Source organism: Medicago sativa, chromosome 7, assembly GCF_051527215.1.
Source record: "Medicago sativa cultivar Bolivia chromosome 7, Bolivia_mono, whole genome shotgun sequence".
NCBI lineage: Eukaryota > Viridiplantae > Streptophyta > Magnoliopsida > Fabales > Fabaceae > Medicago > Medicago sativa.
Genome location: NC_140755.1, coordinates 92,253,977 through 92,278,253, shown reverse-complemented (window position 1 = coordinate 92,278,253; position 24,277 = coordinate 92,253,977). Strand labels below are relative to the sequence as shown.

Here is a 24,277-nt window from a genome sequence, read left to right as displayed (position 1 = left end):
AATAGAAATAAAAAAAGAGAAAGAGAAAAGAGAAAAGGACTTTTGAACTTGAGCGATCAATAAAGAAAAACTAAGAGGAGCGGTCGCACTGCACCTGACGTCATGGCTTCCCTGAGAAACATCATCCGTAGACGTACTTACAAAGAGCGTGCCCAACCGTAACTAGTTCTCTTTCTCTCACAATTATCGTTGATATGCTCTGTATCTGCCTCCATATGCTTCAATTTCGTTTGTTTTCGTAACTATTAGGGTTTCACGGAAACGATTTGGAATACTCGAAAAGCACAAAGACTATCTCCTTCGGGCTAAAGCTTATCACAAAAAGCAGGACACTTTACGGGTATTTAATTTTCATTCATGCTTAGTTTCAAATTTGGTGATTTTGATGATAGTTTCTATCTTTAAATCATCGTTTTATCTATTACTAGTATGGACACCCGTGCCAAGCACGGGCTAGAATTTCGTCATATTTGAGGGAGAAAATATTGTGATGTATCAAGTGTGAGTTAAAGCCCTACATTGAATATATGAGTGTAGGTCGAACAACAAATAAGGGAATCAACTTATATACTTAAACCTTAAAATTTTGGATGAAGATGTGATATCATTCTTACTTGCATGACTGCTTTTCTCCAATGTGTTGATATGCATCGGTATTGGCTCCCCCAAAAGACCCAACAATGGTATCATAACCCAGTTAAACATTGTGGGGGTAGTCGAAGTGGTTCTTGGTGGCGAATCACAGACACTGAGGGTTTGACGCTTAATGGAGAAATGTTGATGTATTTAGTGTGAGTTAAAATTCCACAATGTATGGAACAGTATATGTTGAGTAACATATAAGTGAGATGACCGTTATACATGTTGTCTTAAGACTTTGGGTGAATATGTGATATCAATCTCACTTGTGTGGTTGCTCTTTGACTAATATTATGATACAACTCAATGTAGGTTCCCACATAAGTCCTGACATTATGATCATTTGGTTTAAATTTTTATCTTAAATTTTAGTTTTTGGATGTCATCCGCTTTCATGCATTTTTTTGCGGGTCCTGCTAACCGGTGCCCCGGGGGCACCGGTTAAGCATACCATAAAAGGGAATTATTACCATAAAAGGAAATTGCTTTTGATTTTATTATAAATTAATTATGCAATTTCAATGCATTAACTACTATATAATTTCCTTTTTCATATCCTTAACCAGGTGCCCCGGGGGCACCGGTTAGCATTTCCCTTTTTTTATTTAACCTCAATTATTTTAAATTTCTTCACTTTTAGTTTTTGGTGGAATCTGACAATAGAGAAATGTAGATGTGTCCTATTAAGTTGACAAAATACACGATTGTTAGATATTTTACATAATGTGGCATTTTTTAATGAGTCTAATATTTTTGTAGCATAATTACCCTGAAATCTCCAACTTCAACAAATTAAATCCATAAAATTACCAGCAACTCACTCTATTCCTCATACTCTCGCAGATAAAACACACACTCCTAATGTTTTTTACCCTTTTCATTTTTCTCATGTTAAAATTCTTTTTTCATCTTCTTTATTTCTCTATTTTACTTTCTCTCTTCTCGTGAAGGAAAGGAACAAAAATATCACTCTATGAAACCATCATCAGCCCATATTTTTTAGCATGTTGTGTCTTTGACCTTATTTGTATATCTCATAAAATATAGATGCAGAAAGTGTCATATTTAAGAGAAAGATGTCAATGTGTCATGTGTGGGTTTAACTTTTATATTGGATGCAAGAGTATATATTGAACAACATATAAATGAGACAATCAATATACATAATATCTGAAGGTTTTGGGTGCAAATGTGGTGGCAATTTCAGTTGTCAGGTTTCTCTTAGTATTATAATCTTGTTATTTGAAGGTGGTTTGATTTGATTTTTATATTAAATTTAAGTTCTTGGATATCATTCGCTTTCATGAAATATTTTTTAATTAATCTCAATTATTTTAAATTCCTTCAAGTTTGATCTATGGTGGGATTCAGTTATAGAAAAATGATGATGTGCTATGCTGAGTTGCCAAAATAAGTGTATATTATACATTTTTAAATGTTTTTTTTTAATTGCTTCTAATTTTTTGGTAGATTAATTACCCAAAAATCACCAACCCCTTCAACGAACCCATAAAATTATCAATAACTCACTCCGTTCCTTATAACTTCATGGATAAAACACACAATTCTTATTTTTTTTTACAGATATCATTTCTCTCAATCTCAAATTTATTTTCATGCCTTTTTTTATTCTTTCTATTTTCCTTTATCTCTTCTCATGAAAGAAAGAAACAGAAACCACTTTCCACTAAATTACCACCAATCCAACTTTTTGATCATGTTGTGCCTCTACTTGACCTAATTTGGTTGTGTCAGATAATTAGGGACACATAAAGTTGCATACTTGAGGGATAGATGTTAGTGCGTAAAATATTAGTTAAATTTCTGCAATGGATGGAAGAGTAGATATTGAATAACATATTTATGAGATGACTCATATACATATGCCTAATTTTTTTGGATAAAAATGTGGTGTCAATCTTATTTGTGTGATCTCTTAACCTAATACAATGATACAAACCAATATAGGATCCATTGAAAATTCCAACATTATGATGATTTGTTTTTTTAGTTTTTGGATATAATTTGTTTATTTATTTTTTATCTTAAATTATTTATTTTGGATGTCATTCACATTCACGCAATTTTATTTTGGTCAACACAATACTTTTTTTTCAACATCTATTATTTCATATTCGTTCATCACTTTTGGTCTTTGGTGGGATCTAACAAATAAATTTGAGATGTGTTATATTAAGTTGACAAAATACGTGCTAATTAGACATTACCGGTTAATCTCCAACTCTTTCAACAAACTCATAATTTTTTTAGAAAATCTCTCTTTTTTCTTATCATTTCTCTCATGTTCAAATTGATTTTCGTCTTCTTTCCTTTTTTAATTTAACATCTCTCTTTTCATGAAATAAAGTAGAAAAGAAAACATCCCTCCATGAAACTGTCATCAACCCACATTTTTTTTTGTCAATTTGACCTAATTTGGCTATTTCACCATATCATAGACATATAGAGTTTCACACTCAAGGGAGAGATGTACGTTAAAGTGATATGTGTCAGTTAAACTTCTACGTTGGATGCAAAATTAGATATTGAACAACATATAAGTGAGATTACAAATCTCTCCTAATGTCTTAAGGTTTTTGATGAAGATCTGTTGTCAATATCACTTGTGGGGTTTGTCGTAGACAAATGTAATAATCCATCCCATTGTAGGCTCACTAAAAAATCCAAACGTTATGATGAAATGTTTTGTTAGTTTTTGGATCTCATTTACTCAATATTTTTGATATTCAATATTCAAACTATTTCAAATTTTTTATATTATTTCAACTTCCTTTACTTTGGTCTTTGCGGGGTCAAACCATATATGGAACAATGCTAATGTGTTATGCTAAGTTGACAAAATGCATACATATTATAAATTTTTATGATCAATAAATCATGGTGATAATTTCATGGGTGATAAATGAGTTTCATATGTGTGCAAAAAAATATGCACAAATTGTGGACTATAGTAGATGAAATATATGAGTGCAAATAAACGAAAGAATGGTTAAGGTTTCAAATTTGAAAGGAAAGAAAGGTGCATCCTCATTTATTTTTTGTAATACATGATATCTTTGCATTGAAACCATATGATTGTCATTGCTATGACTATAAATACAATAATGGATGGTTAATTGGTATGATACATTTTAAAAAAATAATTAATAATTATAATTGATTAGAATTGTAAATTTAAGGAAGAATTTTGAATTGAACGAATGAATATCAAAATGGTGTGAGAAATATTGAAAATGAAAGCAATGTTTATAACAAAAATACAATCAAATTCATAAATTTGTGTAGACCCAAAATTTGATGTAATTTGGTGGTTCAAGGCAAGTTAGCTTTGTTTTCTTTTAATGAATGGTGCCAACACCCTTTTTTATGTTTGGGTGTTGGCTGACTGTTATTATTATTGATAAACCCGTGATGTAACTTCTAAACTATTATCTCTGGCACACCTTGTGTTAGGGAAATAGTGTTCCGGGTTAACATGTAATTCATTTTGATCTTTTTAAAAATATATATAATGAGAGGAAATAAAGGTAATTATCAATTATTAGAGTTAAAAATAAAAAAAATTACAAATGAATACGGTCCTAATAATAAAATATTCATCACAAAGTAAAACCATTGAAATCTTTTTTTTTTTTAACCTTTTGGTTTATAGTGGAATGTATGAGTGAACAAATCTTGGTCAGATTATACAATGTGTAGTCTTTGAGAATTGAAGGGTTAATATCAAAAAATTACTAATTATCATATTAGATATATTAAAACTAACTCACTTCTCCTTTATGTATGTATTATTATCACTACAAAGAAAAATCATATGTATAAGTCATAAAACTTACACCAAATCTCAGTCGTCAAATCTTATGCATCAAATGGCCTATAAAACTTTATAAAATATATATATATATATATATATATATATATATATATATATATATATATATATCAAATTTGAAGCATATGTATTCGGGTTGTCCTCCTCTTTCATAGTTTTACAACACTTAAATTCTTCACTATGGGGCATGCCTATTAACTACCCAGACTTACAAACTGAAAGCAAAACTGATCTTTACCTCCTTAATTATTTTTTTTTATATATATTTTGCTAGAAGATTATCTCCCCACATCGGAGAATTTAAATTTCACTTCGATGTTATAAATAATATGATGCCACGTGACAAAATTCATTTCAAATTCTTAAAAAATAATAATTAAGCATTTGACATATTTGAGGATCACTGAACCAACATAATCTAGATATATTGGTATGTTCACCGATTTATAATTTAATCTTGATGATTGGGGTTGATCAAACCACAAACTGTCAAACTGCACGTGCAATATTTGTATGCTATCAAAATATAAAGCTTAGTCATGTTGAGGATAAAGGGATTTGCCCATGATGAAGGTTCAATGAGCCATTTGATGCGTTAGATTTAACAGCTGATATTTGGTTCAAGTTAGACTTATATTGGGGTCAATAAATAAATCCAACCTTCCCTCAAAAAATAAATAAATCCTACCTCCTTATTCATCATTTGATATAAGAGATGTTTTCCAATTTTCATCAATACCTCACTTGTTATATACATAAATAATAATATAATAAACTTGAAACCATAATTCATCATTTATGAAATCGATCAAATTATGTAAAAATTATTTATAAATATCAATCATCAATCCATTGTCTTAACCCCATTTTTTTCTTTTGCATCATAGGTATATAGAAATAATACAAATAATCAAACTCCAAGATTCTCTTATAGGATTAATCTATATATATATATATATATATATATATATATATATATATATAGGGTTTTGCTAGAAGACACCTTTTATGAAGGTGTCTTTTAGCAAGTTATTCTATGAACATTTGTTAAAAGACACCAACTAATTTTTACGAAGGTGCCTTTTAGCAAAGTTATAACTAAAAAGTGGAAACCACACCTTGAGGTGTGGATTGCTAAAAGACACCTTCATAGTTGACTTCTAGCAAAACTCATATATATATATTATATATTGGTTTTGGAGTCATTAACAAAAGGAGAACAATTTCTTGACACAAAAAAAAAAAGGAAAAAGAGAACAACTAAATTAGTTGAAAACATGAAAAATATAAAATTTTGATAGAATTTAGAATTCTTTGACTGAATGTCGAATTGGTGTAAGAAATAATGAAAGTAGAATAGTTATTTATAGAGTAATGATATTTTGACATCCATTTGATGACAACCTTGTTTTTCTCACTTCTTATTGGTCAAAAACAATGGAGAGAGAAAAAAGAAGAGAGAGAATAACAACATCATGTGAGTATGAGAGAGAAAGTTGTCCAAAAGTTGTCAAAAAGTGGTTGTCAAAATATCATTTCTCTTATTTATAGGGTAAAATTCAATGACATTACTCCTATTGTTTAGATCCTCAATTTGTGGCACTGATTTATTACATACGCGCAAAATAAAAAAAATAAAAAGACGTATGAATTTTTTTAGGGGAAAATGTATGATTATTGTACAATCCATTCCAATCTTACGCTTTTTGCTATATGCATATATGTGTGGGTGAACTTAATCAATGTCTTTTATGCCCAATCAAACATTTCCTGCCTCCAGGTATACAATAAAAAACGTTTTGCTTGATCAATGTCTTTTTTTTGGTAGTGTGATCAATGTCTTTTATGCACAATTGAACATTTTCCTAATATATAATAAAAAAGCGTTAAGCAATAAAAAGAATAAAAAGAAATTAAAATGATGATGCAATAAAACAAATTGATGCAATCGGATTGGTCAATAAAATAATAATGACATTTGTCAAATAATCATTGGATTAGCAATCAAAAAAATGCAATGAAAGTTAATAGCATTTAGACGCCATTAAACCATTCATTTTTTAGTCACACTATTTACGTTTTAATCACAGAAAAATAAGAAGGAATATGCTTTGATGAGAGAGATATGTTGTCATAAAAGAATTAAATGAATAATTGCATTTGCAAGTGTCAAGTGTACTTTTCAAAAAAATTAAGACAAATGTTTATAATAGAGATAGAGATAGAGATGCAAGTCAAATTTATATTATAAAGATAAAGATAAAGATCAGATATTATTCAATTTTTTATTGCTTTTTCGTATGGTCTTTCTTGTAGTCCTATCATTATTCATAAACAATGTATTTTTAAACAGATATTTATTAATTTTTGGATGTTCGAATAACATGACTTCACAAAAATTGTAGCAATATTTCTCAAAAATAAAATAAAAATTGTAGCAATAAAAAAGACAAACTCAAATGTTATACACAAAAGAAATTATCACTACCACGTAACAAAATGTGCTTCTAATGGAATCATTGATACAACAAAATTGTCCCTCAAATGTGAAGAATAAAAAATTGTGGAGAGGTGTGCTACACCACTTCATGTTCCATAATTTACAGGTATTGCTAGAGTTAATATCTATCTTTTTCATTCATGTAATATTTAAGAAATAAGTAAAACAACATGGTTACACCAACTTTGCTTTGTCATCATCAAACAACTAAAGAATGAGAAAGCAACTAATATGAATAACAAACCCATGAAGAAGTTTGAATAAACAAAAGAGAAATTTTAGAAGAATTTTAAAAATTAAGAATGAATTTTGAAATGGTGTGAAAATGTTGAAAGTTAGAAGCAATATTTATAGCAAACAAAACAATTAAATAACATCAATTACCCCTTTAATTTTCTGATATAATAAATGAATGAATATTTGATACAATAAAAGTCTGATTTTGAATATCGATACATCAATGCATTTCTTACCCATTAAGAATTGAAAATATGTGCTTTTACTGTACTATCAAAGATAATTGTGTGAGAGAAATTTTTTATTAGTCACTATTCAAATTGACAATGAGTGAGGTGATGATGTGAATTAAAAAAATTGAATTGGTTAAGATAATATGTAAAACTATAGCTGAAAGAAAAAATATTACGCTAAATTGAAAATGTAAATGGGCATGTCTGGTTTTTTCTCAATAAATCAAAACAATAATTCAATTTTTTTTTTCTTTCCTATTGATGCTTTTATCCATATGATTCAATATGAGTCACATTATTTTGTTTTCCTTTTAATTCCAGAATCAAATATTAGCTTTATGATTTTTTCAAATACCCATAATTTCTATATTAAAAACAAAATTTAAGGAATCAAATTAATAAGGATTGTCTTGGAACATGGACATGATTACATGTACATTTACTTGTCACATGCTTCATAGGTGTACACATTTTTATGACATGGAGAAACATTCAATGCTCTTTAGAATTTGAAGGTGACATGTGTACTCTTCAAAAAAATTAAGGCAAATATATATAATAGAGATTTGCTTGTCTGTCAGACACTTAAGGAAAAAGCTGCAAATAGAAACCCAGATGAATTTTACTTTAAGATGATTAGAGCTAGACTTGTTGATGGAGTTCATACTAAGTATCCTGACATTCAACATCACGGGAAACATGACAATCAGACCAGAACCCTTCTTCAAGAGATTCAGTCTGAGAAAAAGGTGGATGGTTTATTTGTCTCTGTTTTTCTTTTTTTGTAATATTTATCGTTGCGCTGTATATGCCAAATTTGCTTACTTGTGAATGTTTTGTTGGCCCTTCTTGCAGAAAACTGAAAAGATAAACGCCGAACTGAATTCTCATGCTATTTTCTATACGGAAAGGTGTGAGTTTCTACCAGAACAAGCATGAGTTGATTTTGTTTGTCAGATATATGTGCTTATTTCTTTTTAGTTCTTCAAGTGTTTCAACTTTTTTTTCGTTGTTGTGCTTTTATATTTTATATTTTTACAAATGCTCAGATTTGATGAACATCCTTTGTTAACATTAAGACTTGAAGTTTCTTTTGTCTGTTGTCTTTTGTCCATCAACTTTTGAAAATTTGTTTAGTGTATTTCTTGGAACAAATAAAATGCGGTTGTTTCAAAAAAAAAAATATGCTAGGAATATGGGTTCAGGAATCATACTATTTTTTCCATGAAGCCTTGACTCAGTTGACTGTAATCACCCTGATCCAATATCATATATTCGCATGTATGTTGTTGTACCATTATTGTATTGACAACTAAGATAGCATCTGGCAGACAGGAAAAAGTAGGACAAAATTGAACATGAGTTTTATTCTATGGGAGGTGCGAAATAACTATATCTTCTCCAGTATGTCCCCATGTTTTGGTAGAGTTAATTATGGATCTAACTAAAATTAGGCCGAGGAAATAACATGCATGTTTTATGAATGGTTTGCTAGTCCTTTTCAGCGTACCCTTGGATAGTAACTCAATACATGTGTTGGCGAGGAGTTCGGGTTTGCTCCATTTATCTACTCTACATTTATGAGATAGATAGACATAAGTGAAAGATTAGTGGCAGATTAGTAAATCATGTTTCCTTATTAAAACGGGTCTTACTAATTCTATCACTTGTGTCTATCTCTCATAAATGGAAAGTAAATGTAGGATAGATAAATGGAATAAAGCCGGAAAGTAAATGTTGGGCAGCTATAGAGTATAGAAAGCTATGTGAGTTTGTCCTTCTCTTTTCTTATGTATTTGGGTTTGAGTAGTTCTTGTACTCAATAAATATTATATAGTATTTCACTTTGATGTTCAAAAACAAGTTATGTTTTGTTAGATACATATTAAAACAAGTTATATATATGCCACATAAAATAGAATAAGATGATAGATTTTGTTGTGTCTGGTGTCAAAAGCTTCCTATCCATCCTATTGAAGTTTTATTTCGTATAAGCGGTGATCAATAATTTTAGCCCATGGAAGAGAAAGAGAAGAAAAAAGGAGTGACTGATAACAATTATGGTTGGATTAGTTGCTACTAGTTTTATAATATACGGCCATTTTGAATAATTTTTGTGGTATGTTGATTTTGTTGTGATATTGTTCAATGAAAGCTGACTTGGTTCATAGTGCATTTGGCTGTCGTCATGAAATAAACATAGTTATCTCATTTCATCCACAGAATGATAGATTGTTCTCGTAGACAGTTGAAAGAAAGCAAGAGTAGACTCAGGGAGCTAGAGAAAATCTATATCGATTACACAATCCAGGAAGAGACTCAGGTATATTTATTTATTTTTAATTTCCTTATGAACATGTTTGAGTGATCGAGTCTTATATTTATGTATATAGACTCAGAAAATAATTTCATCTATGAACAGAATAAGGATAAAAAGCGCAAACTAGGCAAAAGAAAGCGTTGAAAGATTGATGATACATCAGGCTGGTGCTTAATTAATTTTGCCTTGCACCATTTAGTATGAAGTTTATTGGACTTGATGTAGGTTTCATAAGTTTATTCCCTTTATTTATTTTTTTAAAACATTGATGGTAAGTTGTAAGATTTTTTTATTTAAATTGTTATTTATTGTGTGTCAAGGTGATGTTTTGATGTTGTGTATTCAATTTTTTAAGCTATAACGGTGTGTATCAAGGCTTCTAAACTTATAAGATATCTATAGGGAATTAGTTCCCATTCATATTCAGGATAATATACCCTACACCCCAACAATTATACTCCTACCCCTAAAAACCATCAAAAATACCAATTTTACCCCTTTTCAAAATTTCACCCACTCACTCACCCCATCAGTTTTTCCAGTATTGAAAATATTTGACAAATAAAATCAAAGAGAAGCATTGGATCCATAGTAAAACTCACCTTTCTCACCTGCAATTCGAAGGTTTGATTTGAACTTATGTTGCAAACCCGTTCAACAATCCTTTTGTTTCAGCATGGGATTATAATTACAATAAAATCTAAACAGGGAATTGTAAAACAAAGAATACCTTAAATTTGATTAAAAGATATGATGTTTTCAAGACCCAGATCAGAAAATTAAATTGGAGTTATAATCAAATTGGAACAAAAGCTTTCATGATTCTATGTCCACGGTTGGAAGAATTGCTATCGGAGTATTTGAAAAAAGCTTCCTTTACATCTGACGGAGGTGCTTAATGTGTATTTATGATTCTATTTGCCATTTAGTTATACGGTGAGGCAGGGCTTTGCGTAGTAACTTTGAAGGCGAGCATGGTGTTGTTGGTTTCCACCACTGTGGAATCTGAGAAAATTGATACCACCGCATAATTTTACAAATATTCTTCTCAAAATTTTAAATGTTTTAGTGAGGATGGTTACAGGAATCATGTGGCTGATTTTGTTAATGGGTTTGCAAAATGATTTCAAAACTGCACGGTGAGGCAAGAAAGGTGAGGTATTACGATCGACATGCTGCTTCTCTTTGATTCACGAGTACCATGGTTTCTTTTCGGAAAACTCCCATCAAGGTTTCTGGTATGATGGTAAAATCTGGAAAATTTGTCAATTATTTTTAATTCCAAAATGGGGTGAATGGGTGAGATTTTGGAAAGGCTAAAATTGGTATTTTCGATTGTTTGTATGGGTAAAGGTATAACTGTTGGGGTGCAGGGTATAACATCCTCATATTCAATATGTTGTTTTCAGAGTTTCTGTCCATTAAGCACTTCGTCTGATAAATAAGTTGCTGAATAGCAATGCCTTCACCCTTGATGTTCTAAGAGTTTCTTGCTCCCACAGCCTACTAAAGAGTGGGAAGGAAGCTGCTAGCACAATCCCTAGCAGCACGTTCTTTGATTAAGAAAGTCTCCATATCTATCTGGGACCACTTGTCCTCATTTTTGCAATCAAAATTTTCTTTTATCAATCACACAAGTACTTTAGGGAATCAGTTATAATTACAACATCAAGGATTGAAGTGTACGTTGAAAAGAAATATGCTTTACCAATGTAAGTTTTGACGAATGAGCGAATATGCTACTTGGTCTTTGAATTTGTGACCTTCAACCAATATTTCTCTAAATTTTTTGAAATAGCAAAATTGTCTAACAATGTCTTAACAATTTGTTTCACGAAATAGAAAATGTGGACATTGCTAACTTAGGTTCACTTTTGATTTTTTGATAACCTTCTATAAAATACAATTGAAATAGAGGTAATTGAGAATGAAAATGTGCACACTTGATAATTTAGACCTTCATGTTCATGTTTTTAGAAGTGAATATTGTTATTGATGCTATCCATTATCTTTTTATGCTTTGTTTCTTCCTTTTTTAAAGAGAACTCGTTACGTGTTTTATTGAATTAACTTATTATTTTAACAGAAAGTGGAGGGTAAAATTGACTAATAAAAGTACAATAAAAAAAGAAGATGTACTCCCTTTATATGTTAATATAGATATAACTAGAATAATAAAAAGTCCAATCCATAAAAAATCTATATTCTGTTTATATATTGTTATAGAATATAATGTTGTTTTTTTTGTTGTACAAGTTATATCATATATTGTTTTTGTATAAAAAATAAGTTATAGAATATATTGTTACACACACCAATATATAAAGGGAATACTGTTATAGATGCAATCTATTATCTTTTTGTGTTTTATTTATTCCTTTTTTAAGAGAACCCTTATATGTTTTATTAAGTTAATTACTTGTTATTTTAATAGTAAGTGGAGGGTAAAATTGACTAATAAAAGTACAATAAAAAAAGATGTACTCCCTTTATATGTTAATATAGATATAACTAGAATAATAAAAAGTCCAATCCATAAAAAATCTATATTCTGTTTATATATTGTTATAGAATATAATGTTGTTTTTTTTGTTGTACAAGTTATATCATATATTGTTTTTGTATAAAAAATAAGTTATAGAATATATTGTTACACACACCAATATATAAAGGGAATACTGTTATAGATGCAATCTATTATCTTTTTGTGTTTTATTTATTCCTTTTTTAAGAGAACCCTTATATGTTTTATTAAGTTAACTAGCATGGACACCCGTGCCAAGCACGGGCTAGAATGTCGTTATATTTGATGGAGGGAATATTGTGATGTATCAGGTGTTACTTAAAATTTTAGATGGAGTTTTGGTTGTATCATTATCACTTGTGTGGTTTCTCTTTATCCAAATTGTCGATCTACATCAACGTAGGCTCCCACAGAAAGCCCAACGGTGGTATCACATCCGGGTTCAACGTTGTGGGGGATCGAGAGTTGTTCTTGGTGGTGGACTACAGACACAAAGATCCTAACACTTAATAGAGAGATGTTAATGTCTCAAGTGTGAGTTAAAATTCCGTATTGTATGCAAGAGTAGATGCGAGAAACATATAAGTGAAATGACTCATATACATAATGCCTTAAGACTTTGAAAGAAGATAGGATGTGAATCTCACTTCTGTGATTGATCTTAGCTTAATGTGATAATACAATCCATTGTAGGATCCTAGCCTAATGTGATGATTTGTTTCGTTATTTTTTGAGTGTCATTTGTTTAACTTTTCATCTTAAATTTTAGTTTTTGAATGTGATTAGCTTTCATGCACAAAAAAAATAACCTTTGTCATTTCAAATTCCTTCACTTATGGTATTTCATGGGATCTTGCAATGGAAAAATGTATATGTATGATGAGTTGACAAAATACATATTCGTTAGACATTTTAAATAGATGTACATATTTTCAATAAATCTAATATTTTGGTAGCATAATTGCCCAGTAATATTCAACTTCTTCAACAAATCCATAAAATCACCAGCAATTCATTATGTTTCCTATGCTCTCACGAATAAAACGCACACTCCTTATTTTTTTTTTTCTCTTTTCATTTCTATCAAGTTCAAATTCATTTTTAATCTTCTTTTCTTTTATAATTTACTTTATCTCTTCTCATGAAAGAAAGAAACAAACACCCCTCTATGAAACTGCCGCCAACCCACTTTTTTTTACCATGTCGTGTCTCTGACCTTATGTGATATCTCACCAGATCACATGCATAATAGCCTCACACTTAAGGGAGAGATGTTTATGTTTCATATGTGAGTTAAACTTGTGTGCAATAATATACATTGAGTAACATATAAGCAAGATGAACAATATACCTAATGTCTTAAGATTTTACGCAAAGATGTGATGTCAATCTCACTTGTGGAGTTTCTCATAGTCAAATGTGATGGTCCAACCCATTGTAGACTCCCTCAGAACTCTAAACATTATAGTGAGTTAAACTTGTGTGCAATAATATACATTGAGTAACGTATAAGCGAGAAGAACAATATACCTAATGTCTTAAGATTTTACGCGAAGATGTGCTGTCAATATCACTTGTGGAGTTTCTCATAGTCAAATGTGATGGTCCAACCCATTGTAGACTCCCTCGGAACTCTAAGCATTAATTTTTTTTTTTTTTTAGTTTTTGAATTTCATTTGTTTAACTTTTATATCAAGTATAAGTTTTTGGATGTCATTTGCTTTCATACAATTTTTTTATCCAATCAAATACCTCCATATTTGGTCTTTGGGTGAACGAACATGCGAATGGAAAAATACAAATGTGTTATGCTGAATTGAAAAAGTACATGATTATTAAACATTTTATAAAGATGTGGCGTTTTTTTAACCGAATCTATTTTTTGGTGAAATATTTACTCTTAAATTTCCAACACTTTTTAACTGACCCATAAAATTGTCAGTAACTCGCTATATTTCCGATACTTCCATGGACAAAACACACACTATTTTTTTCCCTTATCATTTCTTTCATGTTCAAATTTCTTTTCATATTCTAATTTAATTTTATTGTTGCTAAATTTATTTCTCTCGTTTCATGAAAGATGGGAACACAAACTTCCCTCCTCAAAAACACCATTAATCCATTTTTTTAACCATGTTGTGCCTTCGCCTAACCTTATTTGACTATCAACAAATTACAGACGCATTGAGTCTCACACTTTAGAGAAATATGTTCATGTGTAAATTGTGACTTAAAGTTCCACATTATTGGATGCCAAAGTAGACGTTGAGAAAGATATAAGTAAGATGACCAATACACCTAATGCCTTAAGGTTTTGGATAATGATGTGATGTCAATCACAGTTGTGTGGTTTCACTTAGCCTAATGTGATAGTCCAACCTACTGTAGACACCCTTAGAACTCTCAACATTACGATAAACGGTTTCGTTAGTTTTGGGATGCCAATTATTTAATTTTTATATCAAATTTATGTTTTTGGGTGTTGTTCACTTTCATGCAATATTTTTTAATCAGTCTCTAAGATATTAAATTCCTTATCCTTTGATCTTTGGTGGAATTTAACCATAGATAAACACTTAAGTGTTATGCTGAGTTAACAAAATATGTGCTTAGTAAATTCTTTATATGTTGTAGCGTTTTTTTACCCGAATATAACTTTTTGGTAAATTAGTTTTTTTAACGCAATCTAACTTTTTGGTAAATTAATTACACAAAAATCTTCAACTCCTTCAACAATTTCATAAAATCACTTGCAACTTACTTCGTTCTTTATAACCTCATGGACAAAATACACAATTCTTATTTTTTTAAACCGGTATCAGTTCTCTCAATCTCAAATTTATTTTTCATCTTCTAATTTCTTTGATCTCTTCTCATGAAATAAAGGAACAAAAACACACTTTTAGTAAATTACCATTAATCTACCATTTTGATCATGTTGTACATCGGTTTGACCTTATTTGGCTATGTCACGTAATTACGGACACAGAGAATGTCACACTTGAGGGAGATATGTTACCGTGTAAAATAAGAGTTAAAGTTCTACAATGAAAGAAATAGTAGATATTGAATAAGATATAAGTGAGATGACTCACAAACTTGTGCCTAAATAATTTGAGAGAAATTGTGGTGTCGATATCATTTGTCTAGTTTCTTTTAGCCTAATCCAAAGATACAACCCAATGTAGGTTACATTTGCAGTCCCGAAATTATGATGATTTGTTTTGTTAGCTTTTGAATGTCATTTGTTTAATTTTTTTATGTTAAATATTATATTTTGGAAGTCGTTCGCTTTCATGCAATTTTTATTTGTCAAGGCGATAACTTTTTTTTATTTAACCTCTATTATTTTAAGTTCCTTCACTTTTAGTCTTTAGTGGGATATGACAAAGGAAAAACGTTTATGTGTTATGCTGAGTTGAAAAATACATGTTTATTGTACATTTTAAATTGATGTGACATTTTTAATGAGTCTAATATTTTTGGTAGAATAATTACTCAGTAATATCCAACTCCTTCAACAAACTCATAAAACTACCCACAACTCACTCGTTTTCCTTGTCATTTCTTTCTAGTTCGAATAATTTTTTTAATTTAATTTCTCTCTTCTCATAAAATAAATGAGAAAAAAAAACACATTTCTATGAAACCACCACCAAGCCAACCTTTTTTACCATGTTGTGCCTCTGGCCTTATTTGACTATTTCATCATATCATAGACATAGAGAGTCTCACGTTTAAAGGAGAAATGCTAATTTGTCATGTGTGAGTAAAAATTCTATATTGCCAGCAAGATTTGATATTTATGAACATATAAATGAGATGAGTAATATACATATTGTCTTAAGGTTTTGGATGAAGATGTGGGGTTTCTCATTTTGAAACACAATACCTTGGTATATGTTCCTCATCAATATTATTGGACATCCAACTTTAAATCTTAATTTGTGGTTTGAAATATGCAACTGTTAATATCATTCAAGAACTCAATTGAATACCATTTGCTTTGTAGCTTTTTATTTTGGTCAGATTGACAAACCAAATCAAAGCTAATATTTTCCTTCTCGTTTTCTGGAAACAACGATAGAATAATATTGTTAAAGTGCTCATATGGGTCCAAAGTTTGAGCAAGTATCCCTCGCTCTTGATTTATTTGGAGATCTATATATTTTCCAAATTATTTGGATAAACAAAGTCAATAAGGGAACACAATGAATAAGTTTGATCTAACCCACTTGTTTTAGCCTGGGACTACTTTAAAGGTCTTGTGTTTGATTCTCTCTGCTGCCTTCATATCAATTTTAAGGTCTCGTATTTTCTTTTCAAATCCATGTATCAATGCTTCATTCATTTTCAACGGAATATTGAAGGATGAACCGGTTGTACGAACACTTGGAATTAACATGTAAGCTATGACCCTAGGAAAAAATGGTCAAATTGATAATAGATTAGAGCCTCGGAAGTATGTGGATAGCAGTTCAATTTCTGCCTCATGTGTATGGAAAATATTCGGCTGAGATGAGAGAACTCGTCTTATGTATCCCACAGGTTTTCCAACTAAGATTAGTCACTGCTAAGCGGTGATGTAAGCTTTATACCAATTTCATGATAACTCGAAAAAATATCAAATATAAAATTAGTTACCAAACTTAATTGATACATTTAATTAGTATATCTAATAAACATTAAAAATCAATATTTATTATTTTTAATAATAATATAATAATAATAACAATAATATTTAAAAATTGATAATTTCAGCAAGCATTTATTTTGTATTATTTTCGACCAAAAATTTTCATCAATAAGTTAATCGATTGTTAGAGCATCCACAATGGACCTCTCCTTTTGGTTCCTTAAATGAGTCTCTATGTACATGTCGCTTGCTCTTATAATTAATACTTAATAAGATTTAATCTTTCAAACTTTAGGAGTATATATGTTACCAGAATAACTCAATGACTTTCTCTTAGTTCGTTCCTTTTATTTTTCTTTTGGTTTACTTTACTTTTTATTTTCTTGTTATTTACTTTTTTCTTGGTTTGGTGTTTGCCCCTACGCTTTTTGCATAGCTTTATTGAGAAGGTTTTGGTCCATCCCCCAACTCCTTTTGTTATTGTTTCCTTTTATTTATGCATTTATAAAGTGATGCAGCTGGTTCATAATTGAACCCCATTTAACTAAAAAAATAAAAAATCTCTCAAACTCAACACTTCAAAAAATATTAAATGGGTCTTAGTAATAAATAATTGTTGTGCATTTTATATTAAATGTGTAGTTTTTTAATAAATAATAGTTGTTTTCAATAAGAAGTTATTACTTTCAGTTGCTTTAACATGTGCAATATTGCATCTAAAAACCCATAGGTCTAGCCACTGTATATGTTCTACACCTAATTCTCTAGTTCTATCTAGTGGAGGTTCGGTTTAAAATTAACATAAAAAAAAAAAAATACACATTTGTTGGCTAGTGCCCCTTTTAAAATAGATATATTTTGATTAATGTGTATATACACTCTTTACAACTTTGTTTGTATGAGAGGTAGTACAATACTTATATTATTGAGTAAACGTGTTTTATTCAAAATATTGATTGTTATAATGATTTTTTTTTAAATTACCATTTACATGCTCTTCAAAGTCAAATGAGGTTTGGGTTTTATCATTTTTTAAAAGTGAAAACGAACCAAACTGAATCGATGGTGTACGGTTTGGTTCGACCAAAACTGCATTTAAATAAAAGAGGAATTCCCTCAAAAAAAAAAAAAGAGGAATTTTTTTTTTCTTCAAATGTTTGTATTATTTAATACTGAAAATAAAATATATGAAATTCCGTGAGAACACATAATTCAGAAATAAAGTTGCAATAAAAATTTAGATTTTTTTTTAGCAAAATTCAGAAATAATCATAGTAATAAAATTCAGAAAAACTTTTGCAACGTAAGAATCTAGAATATGTCAAAAAAGAAACTTAAGAATCTAGAAGAGAAGCTGCAACAAAGAAAAATGAAACCCTAATTCAAAATTCTTATAATGTAACACTAATCCAAACAACACAAAGAAGAAAAATAAACAAAAGCCTTAAAAAGACTAAAATACACACTTATTACATATGATTCGTGGTATAAAATGAGTAAATGACAAATTACCAAAAAAACTAAAGTTTGGCCCTGACAGTTAATATAGGATGCGCGACCTTGAACTGAATATATAGATAGGAAACTACTTTGTTCTCAATATTATAAAGGTCTCTGCAAAATAATGAACACATTGTAAACAAAACCGATAAAAGAAATTTCAATAATGTTGAGTTTCCTCCCAATTAGAAGAAACACAACCAAACTGGAAGGAATTAAAGTCGATTAAACAGAGATATACTTTAGTTATAAATCCGATAAGTTCTTTGTAAATTTGAGGAACATTGAGTAGCAATATGGTCATCCGCAAACAAATATATGGGAAAATAAATATGTTACATTAATAGCAAAAGAAGCATATCGTTATATGATGAAAATAATGTCTCAAATGAAGCATTTTCAAAAATGATATATAGTAGACAATTATTTGGAACAAAATATAAATCATGAGAGAATTGGAACAAAATATAAATCATGAGAGAAGATTCAAGATCCCTTTCGTTTATGCCTTTCTTCAGCTTCAAAATCAATTTCTCAACAAATTATTTGATAACTAACATTCTCCCTCTTATTTTCTCCTGTACAGCTAAAAATCCAACTATTAGCAATAAAATCCTAAACCATGGTCACAAACCATGATGAAGGGGAACGGTCTGATGCAATCAACAATAAAATTTGATGAAATTGTAGGAACTAAAGGTGTTCTTGATCTTCTTACCGTTCTCAAAACCATTTTTAAAAAATAGTAATAGTGATGAGAATAGGATGGGAGATAAAGATCTGAGCTATTTTATTTCCTTTTTGTGACAAAAAGAATCATTACCTTTCACTATTTTATTTTGGTTTTAATTTGATTTTAATAGGTGAGAAACAATTCAACGATAGTCTTGAATTAGACCAATTGTCAACATTCTTTTTTAGAACTGTTATAAGTGTTGAATAATTTGAATTTAATTTCATTAATTGGCAGTTGATAGTTTCTTGTTTGATTTTTTTATGGGCAGTTTCTTGTTTGATTTGATATCAGGCAATTAAATTTCTAGATATCATTTTGATCATAATAATAAATCGAATGATTTCTTAAAATAGAGGCAGTATATGGAAGTATGTGTTGAGACTGAAATACCAGGTGCTAAGCATATACCATGTAATGGAAATTTGAATTTTTCTAGCATTAATTAGCCTGACATTAATTAGAATGAGACTATAACATGCCACATGTACTTTTGAATGAAAATGGTTTCACTTGTTTATATTGTAGATGTAGATGTAGATTGTAGATGTAGATAAGGATTCGGATAGAGATATTGATAGTTTAGCCGAGATTGTTGTCTTTTTTTTAATATAATTTTAAAATAAATAAAAAAATATGGGTATGAAATAAAGGCAAATAAATATTATCGATGTTGATGAGTGACTCAAACAACCATAAGTATGTGTTTTATCATGCAATTTGTAAAAAAATTAACAAAGAAGTTTGAGTATGTGTTGATGGCAGAAATAAATAAATATGGGGAGATAAAAATGGAATGCTTGATTAGGTGATAAAGAGTATTTGATGCATGTGAACTAATTTATCAAATGAAATGAATGGATGATATTTGATGTTAAAATAATTTATGTGAAATAATATATATCAACGCCATGTTTAGTGAAAATGAGTGATGGACAATAGAAACGAAAAAACTTAGTAAATTAAACCAGTTCTTTTGAATAGGAGCAAATGAAAATAATAAAGAAAATAGTGAGGTTTAGATAAAATTCATTGAAAAAAAAATAACTAAAATAAATTTTCTACATTTTCGCAGGGGTCGGTCTTGTTCTACAACATACATGAATAGTTTGCACCACAAAAATGTAAGATAAAAATATAATATCTTGAGAACTATCAACTAATATGTTACCCAAAAATACTTGAGAATTCTCTGTTTTTTTTTTTAAGGAAGAATTCTCTTTTATATGCACAACTTCAACGTTGGAAGAACAAAACATTGACATGCCTTTCACATATCTCTCATTATTAATAGTGGCAAAAAAAAATAGTTTTGGAATGAAGAAATCTGATTCAAAATGTCTTTCAATTACGTCGCTTCAAATTAATAGAAAAATAATGAAATTCATTAAAACGTGAAGCAAACTTTTTCAAAAGGTGTAAATATATATGGGGATGAAAACCCTAAAATTAACACAGCCGACAGCTAAACCTATAAAAGGGAATCAAAATTCGGAAGGAAAAAAAAAAGGTGCCTAAATCAATTTGATAATAATGAAATCAATAAAATTGAATTGGTCAGGAGGTAGAAATATTTGCATTTCAAATAAATGATATTATAAACAATTTGTACGAAAGGAAGATGCATATACAAATGATGAAAGACAAATTGACTATATATAGGAAAAAAAACTCAAGACTGGCTAACTTAATATGATGATGTGTTGATTACAATTTGATTGTATGATAATTAAGAATTATGTGCCAACATGTAATTGGTACATATCTTGTCATAAGCCGTTAGAACTCGAGGGTATCATAGGATGAATATGTGAATTTGAACAAAATACATGGATATATACAACATGTAGTGGAGTAATATCATAAATTGAATCAATTTTTGAAATTAGAGTGATGAAAAAAATATGTTAAGAAGAAAAGTGTTTCAATAAAATAAAAGAGAGATTTTGAGAATAATTTTAAAATTTTAGTATGAATTCTAAATGATGTGAAGATGTTTGAGACGGACAAACAATATTTATAGGAAAAAAGAAGCAAGTAAGTCACATCAATTATGCCATTAATTTAGTAATGAAATTAGTAACACATTAAATAGCAAAAATAATTTGAATAAAATATTCCATTTATTTTTTTGTCATTATAAGCCTTTTAGTCAACTTGCATAATCATGTTAATTACATAAGTCTTGCACAAATCACATAATATGTACCAATTACACAAAACATTAAATGCACATTTCAATATAAGGATGCCATGTGTACTATCAAAATAAAATAGTGCAAATATATATAATAGAGATTACTTGTTATTTTAATAGTAAGTGGGGGGTAAAACTGACTAGTAAAAGTCCAACCTAATATATTTCATTTATATATTGGTATAAATATACTTATTCTTCCATAACAATATATTAAGGGGATATATCTTTTGGGTTGAATTTTTTATTTCATCTTTATCCTTCATTTAAACTACTTTATCATATTATTTAAATTATCAATAAAAAAATTAGTTTTTTTTTGACAACTATAAAAAAAAATTAGTTAAATTCTATTAAAAATAAGAACAATTCACAACAATAAGAAAGAACAATCCACAACTATACGAATAATATTTAACATTATAAAACAAATCTTATTTGGAACTTATATAAAGTGAAAATACGTTTTACCATTCACTTGGTTATTTTTTACCATTCATTTAATATTGAACATTATTAAAAAAAATCTTATTTGGAAATAATATTGGACACCTTTTTTTTTCGTCTAAAGAGTATCGAACACCTTTTTTCTTTCAATTTTACCATTAACTTAATTATATTTTACCATTTTATCGTTTCTTGTAAATAAGAGTTAAAAGACGGACATGTTGACAATAATATATATAAAATCTTCCTCTAAATAAAATAATATTAAATCTTATTGTAAATATACAATCCAAATTTTAATATAAATTTGATAAGAAATTATTATTGAATAAAGTATACGAGATTTTAGCTCAAAATACAATTTTTAATAAAAAAAAGTTGAGCATCTTTCAAAAATAAAAAATAAAAAAATTGATTAGAAATTATTATTGAACAAAATATACTAGATTTTAGCTCAAATTAAATATATTTTAGGTTTAGAGCGATATAGATAATAGATGTATCGTATGCATCTTCCTCACCTTGCCAAAGATGTCGTCTCCCTCTCATAAAAAGAGAAGAAGGATCTTCCTCACCTTGCCAAAGATGTCGTCTCCCTCTCATAAAAAGAGAAGGATGAAAAAATCTTCACGGCCGTCAATTCCCACGGCAGACAGAATTAGCGACTTGCCGGATTCAATTCTCTTTCAAATACTCTATTTTCTTCCAACCAAACTTGCTGCAACCACAAGTGTCCTCTCAAAGAGATGGAAACATGTGTGGCTCTCAGTTCTCGCTCTCGACTTTGACTCCCGAGGCATCAAAGCTTCTGATCTCTTTCTCGATGGAGTGCTATCAACGATGTACCGGCGAGACATCACACTACCAATCCATTCGTTCCACTTCAAATCTCGTGACAATTGTAGTTGTGACATCCAAAACGATGTCAATGAATTTGTTTACCATGTACTGCAACGTGGAATACAAAACTTGTGCCTCAACCTATCCGAGAGTTGTCTCTATACAATTGAGTTACCTGCTACTATTCTAAGTTGTAGAACACTAAAGATTCTTAAGTTGAAAAACTTAACCGTGGGAGATATTTCTCAAGTGGATTTATATTTACCTAGTCTTAAAGCTCTCCATTTGAATCAGGTTGATTTTGGATGTTATGAGCATCTAAAGAATCTTTTATTAAGTTGTCCTATTCTAGAAGATTTGGAAACAGATAGTTGCTTTCTGCACAATTATTCAAGCCGTTTTTCAGCGGACTTTATAGCCTTACCCAGTTTGATCAAGGCTAGGATTTGTGAATTACATATTCCATTTAGTATGGTTTGTAAGGCAGAGATCCTACGTGTAGAAAGTGTGGTATGAATATCATGGTCCTAACTCCTAAATAAAAGTTTGATGAAACTATGATTATCGTACTATGCATATTTAATGTTGTGTCTTGTGTAACTCATGCAGTGGATGCTCCCATGTTGCACGCAATTTCCCATGTTTGAGAGTCTGACTCACTTGGAGCTTAGCTTTCATTCTGAAATTTGTAATCCGAAGTGGGAGTGGTTGCTGAAAATGCTCAAACTTTCTCCAAAACTTCAAAATCTTATCATTAAGGTGATCTTTATATTAAATTTTCTTCAAATTTTTTTGGTGAATTTTTCCTTATTAAATCTAATTCAATGCATTTTCATTTTACAAAAAAATAAACGTGAATTGTTGGCAGGATAATGAGGATCTAGAAGAGAAGATTGATGAATGTTGGAAGGATCCACCAAATGTTCCGGAATGTCTTTCATCACAACTCAAAACATGTCGCATTAGAGTTTACAAAGGCACGCAATATGATGTGCAATTTGCAAAATATATTATGGAGAACTCAAAAGTACTAGAAACTATGAAAGTTAAGAGTATACGCTCCCTAGATATAAATGAAAAGTTCCAATTGCTAGCGAAATTATCTTCAAGTACAAGAGGTTCTACAACATGCAAACTTTTATTTAATTGATCACGGCTAGGCCATATCAGGTCTACCTTTTATATTAGATTCTACATGTGCAACAATAGGATGTGATGGTTTGAAAGACTCCTTTAGTTGCGGAATCAAGTGTCGCTGGATTTTGTATGGGTCCCAGTAAAATGAGTCAAATTTAATCGGTCAAGATTTTTGATTTTTTTTTTGACAAATGCATTCGATCCAAGATTTAATGAGTATCGTTTTTTTCTTTCTTTCAATCTTTTCAAGTTTTGACAAATTATGGATAGGTATTGTTCATCTTCAAGAATAAAATGTATACATATGGTATATTTTCCATTTCTTGTTGTCATGGCTTATTATTATTATTTTTTTTTGTCAGGTAGCCTAGTGGCTAGAATTCACCTTATAAGGTGAATAAGTGGGGTGTCCAAGGTTCGAACCCCGGCCCCTGCATATAATAATGCATTGTGCTACCAACTGAGCTATGCTCACTGG

The 24,277-nt window shown here is 29.7% G+C and overlaps 2 protein-coding genes across 2 annotated transcripts; both read left to right on the top strand.

Annotated features, from left to right (window-relative positions):
• On the top strand, positions 1–23,858 carry LOC146910296 (putative U3 small nucleolar RNA-associated protein 11). The gene is made up of 7 exons (XM_085725931.1): positions 1–158; positions 250–340; positions 8,044–8,211; positions 8,318–8,373; positions 9,686–9,785; positions 23,272–23,421; positions 23,531–23,858. The coding sequence occupies exons 1-7, from the start codon at positions 103–105 to the stop codon at positions 23,810–23,812; spliced, it is 903 nt and encodes a 300-aa protein (XP_085582057.1). The 5' UTR covers positions 1–102; the 3' UTR covers positions 23,813–23,858.
• LOC146910297 (F-box/FBD/LRR-repeat protein At2g04230-like) lies at positions 22,209–23,264 on the top strand. Its single transcript, XM_085725932.1, has one exon. The coding sequence runs from the start codon at positions 22,354–22,356 to the stop codon at positions 23,176–23,178; it is 825 nt and encodes a 274-aa protein (XP_085582058.1). The 5' UTR covers positions 22,209–22,353; the 3' UTR covers positions 23,179–23,264.
• Positions 23,859–24,277: the final 419 nt, after the last annotated feature.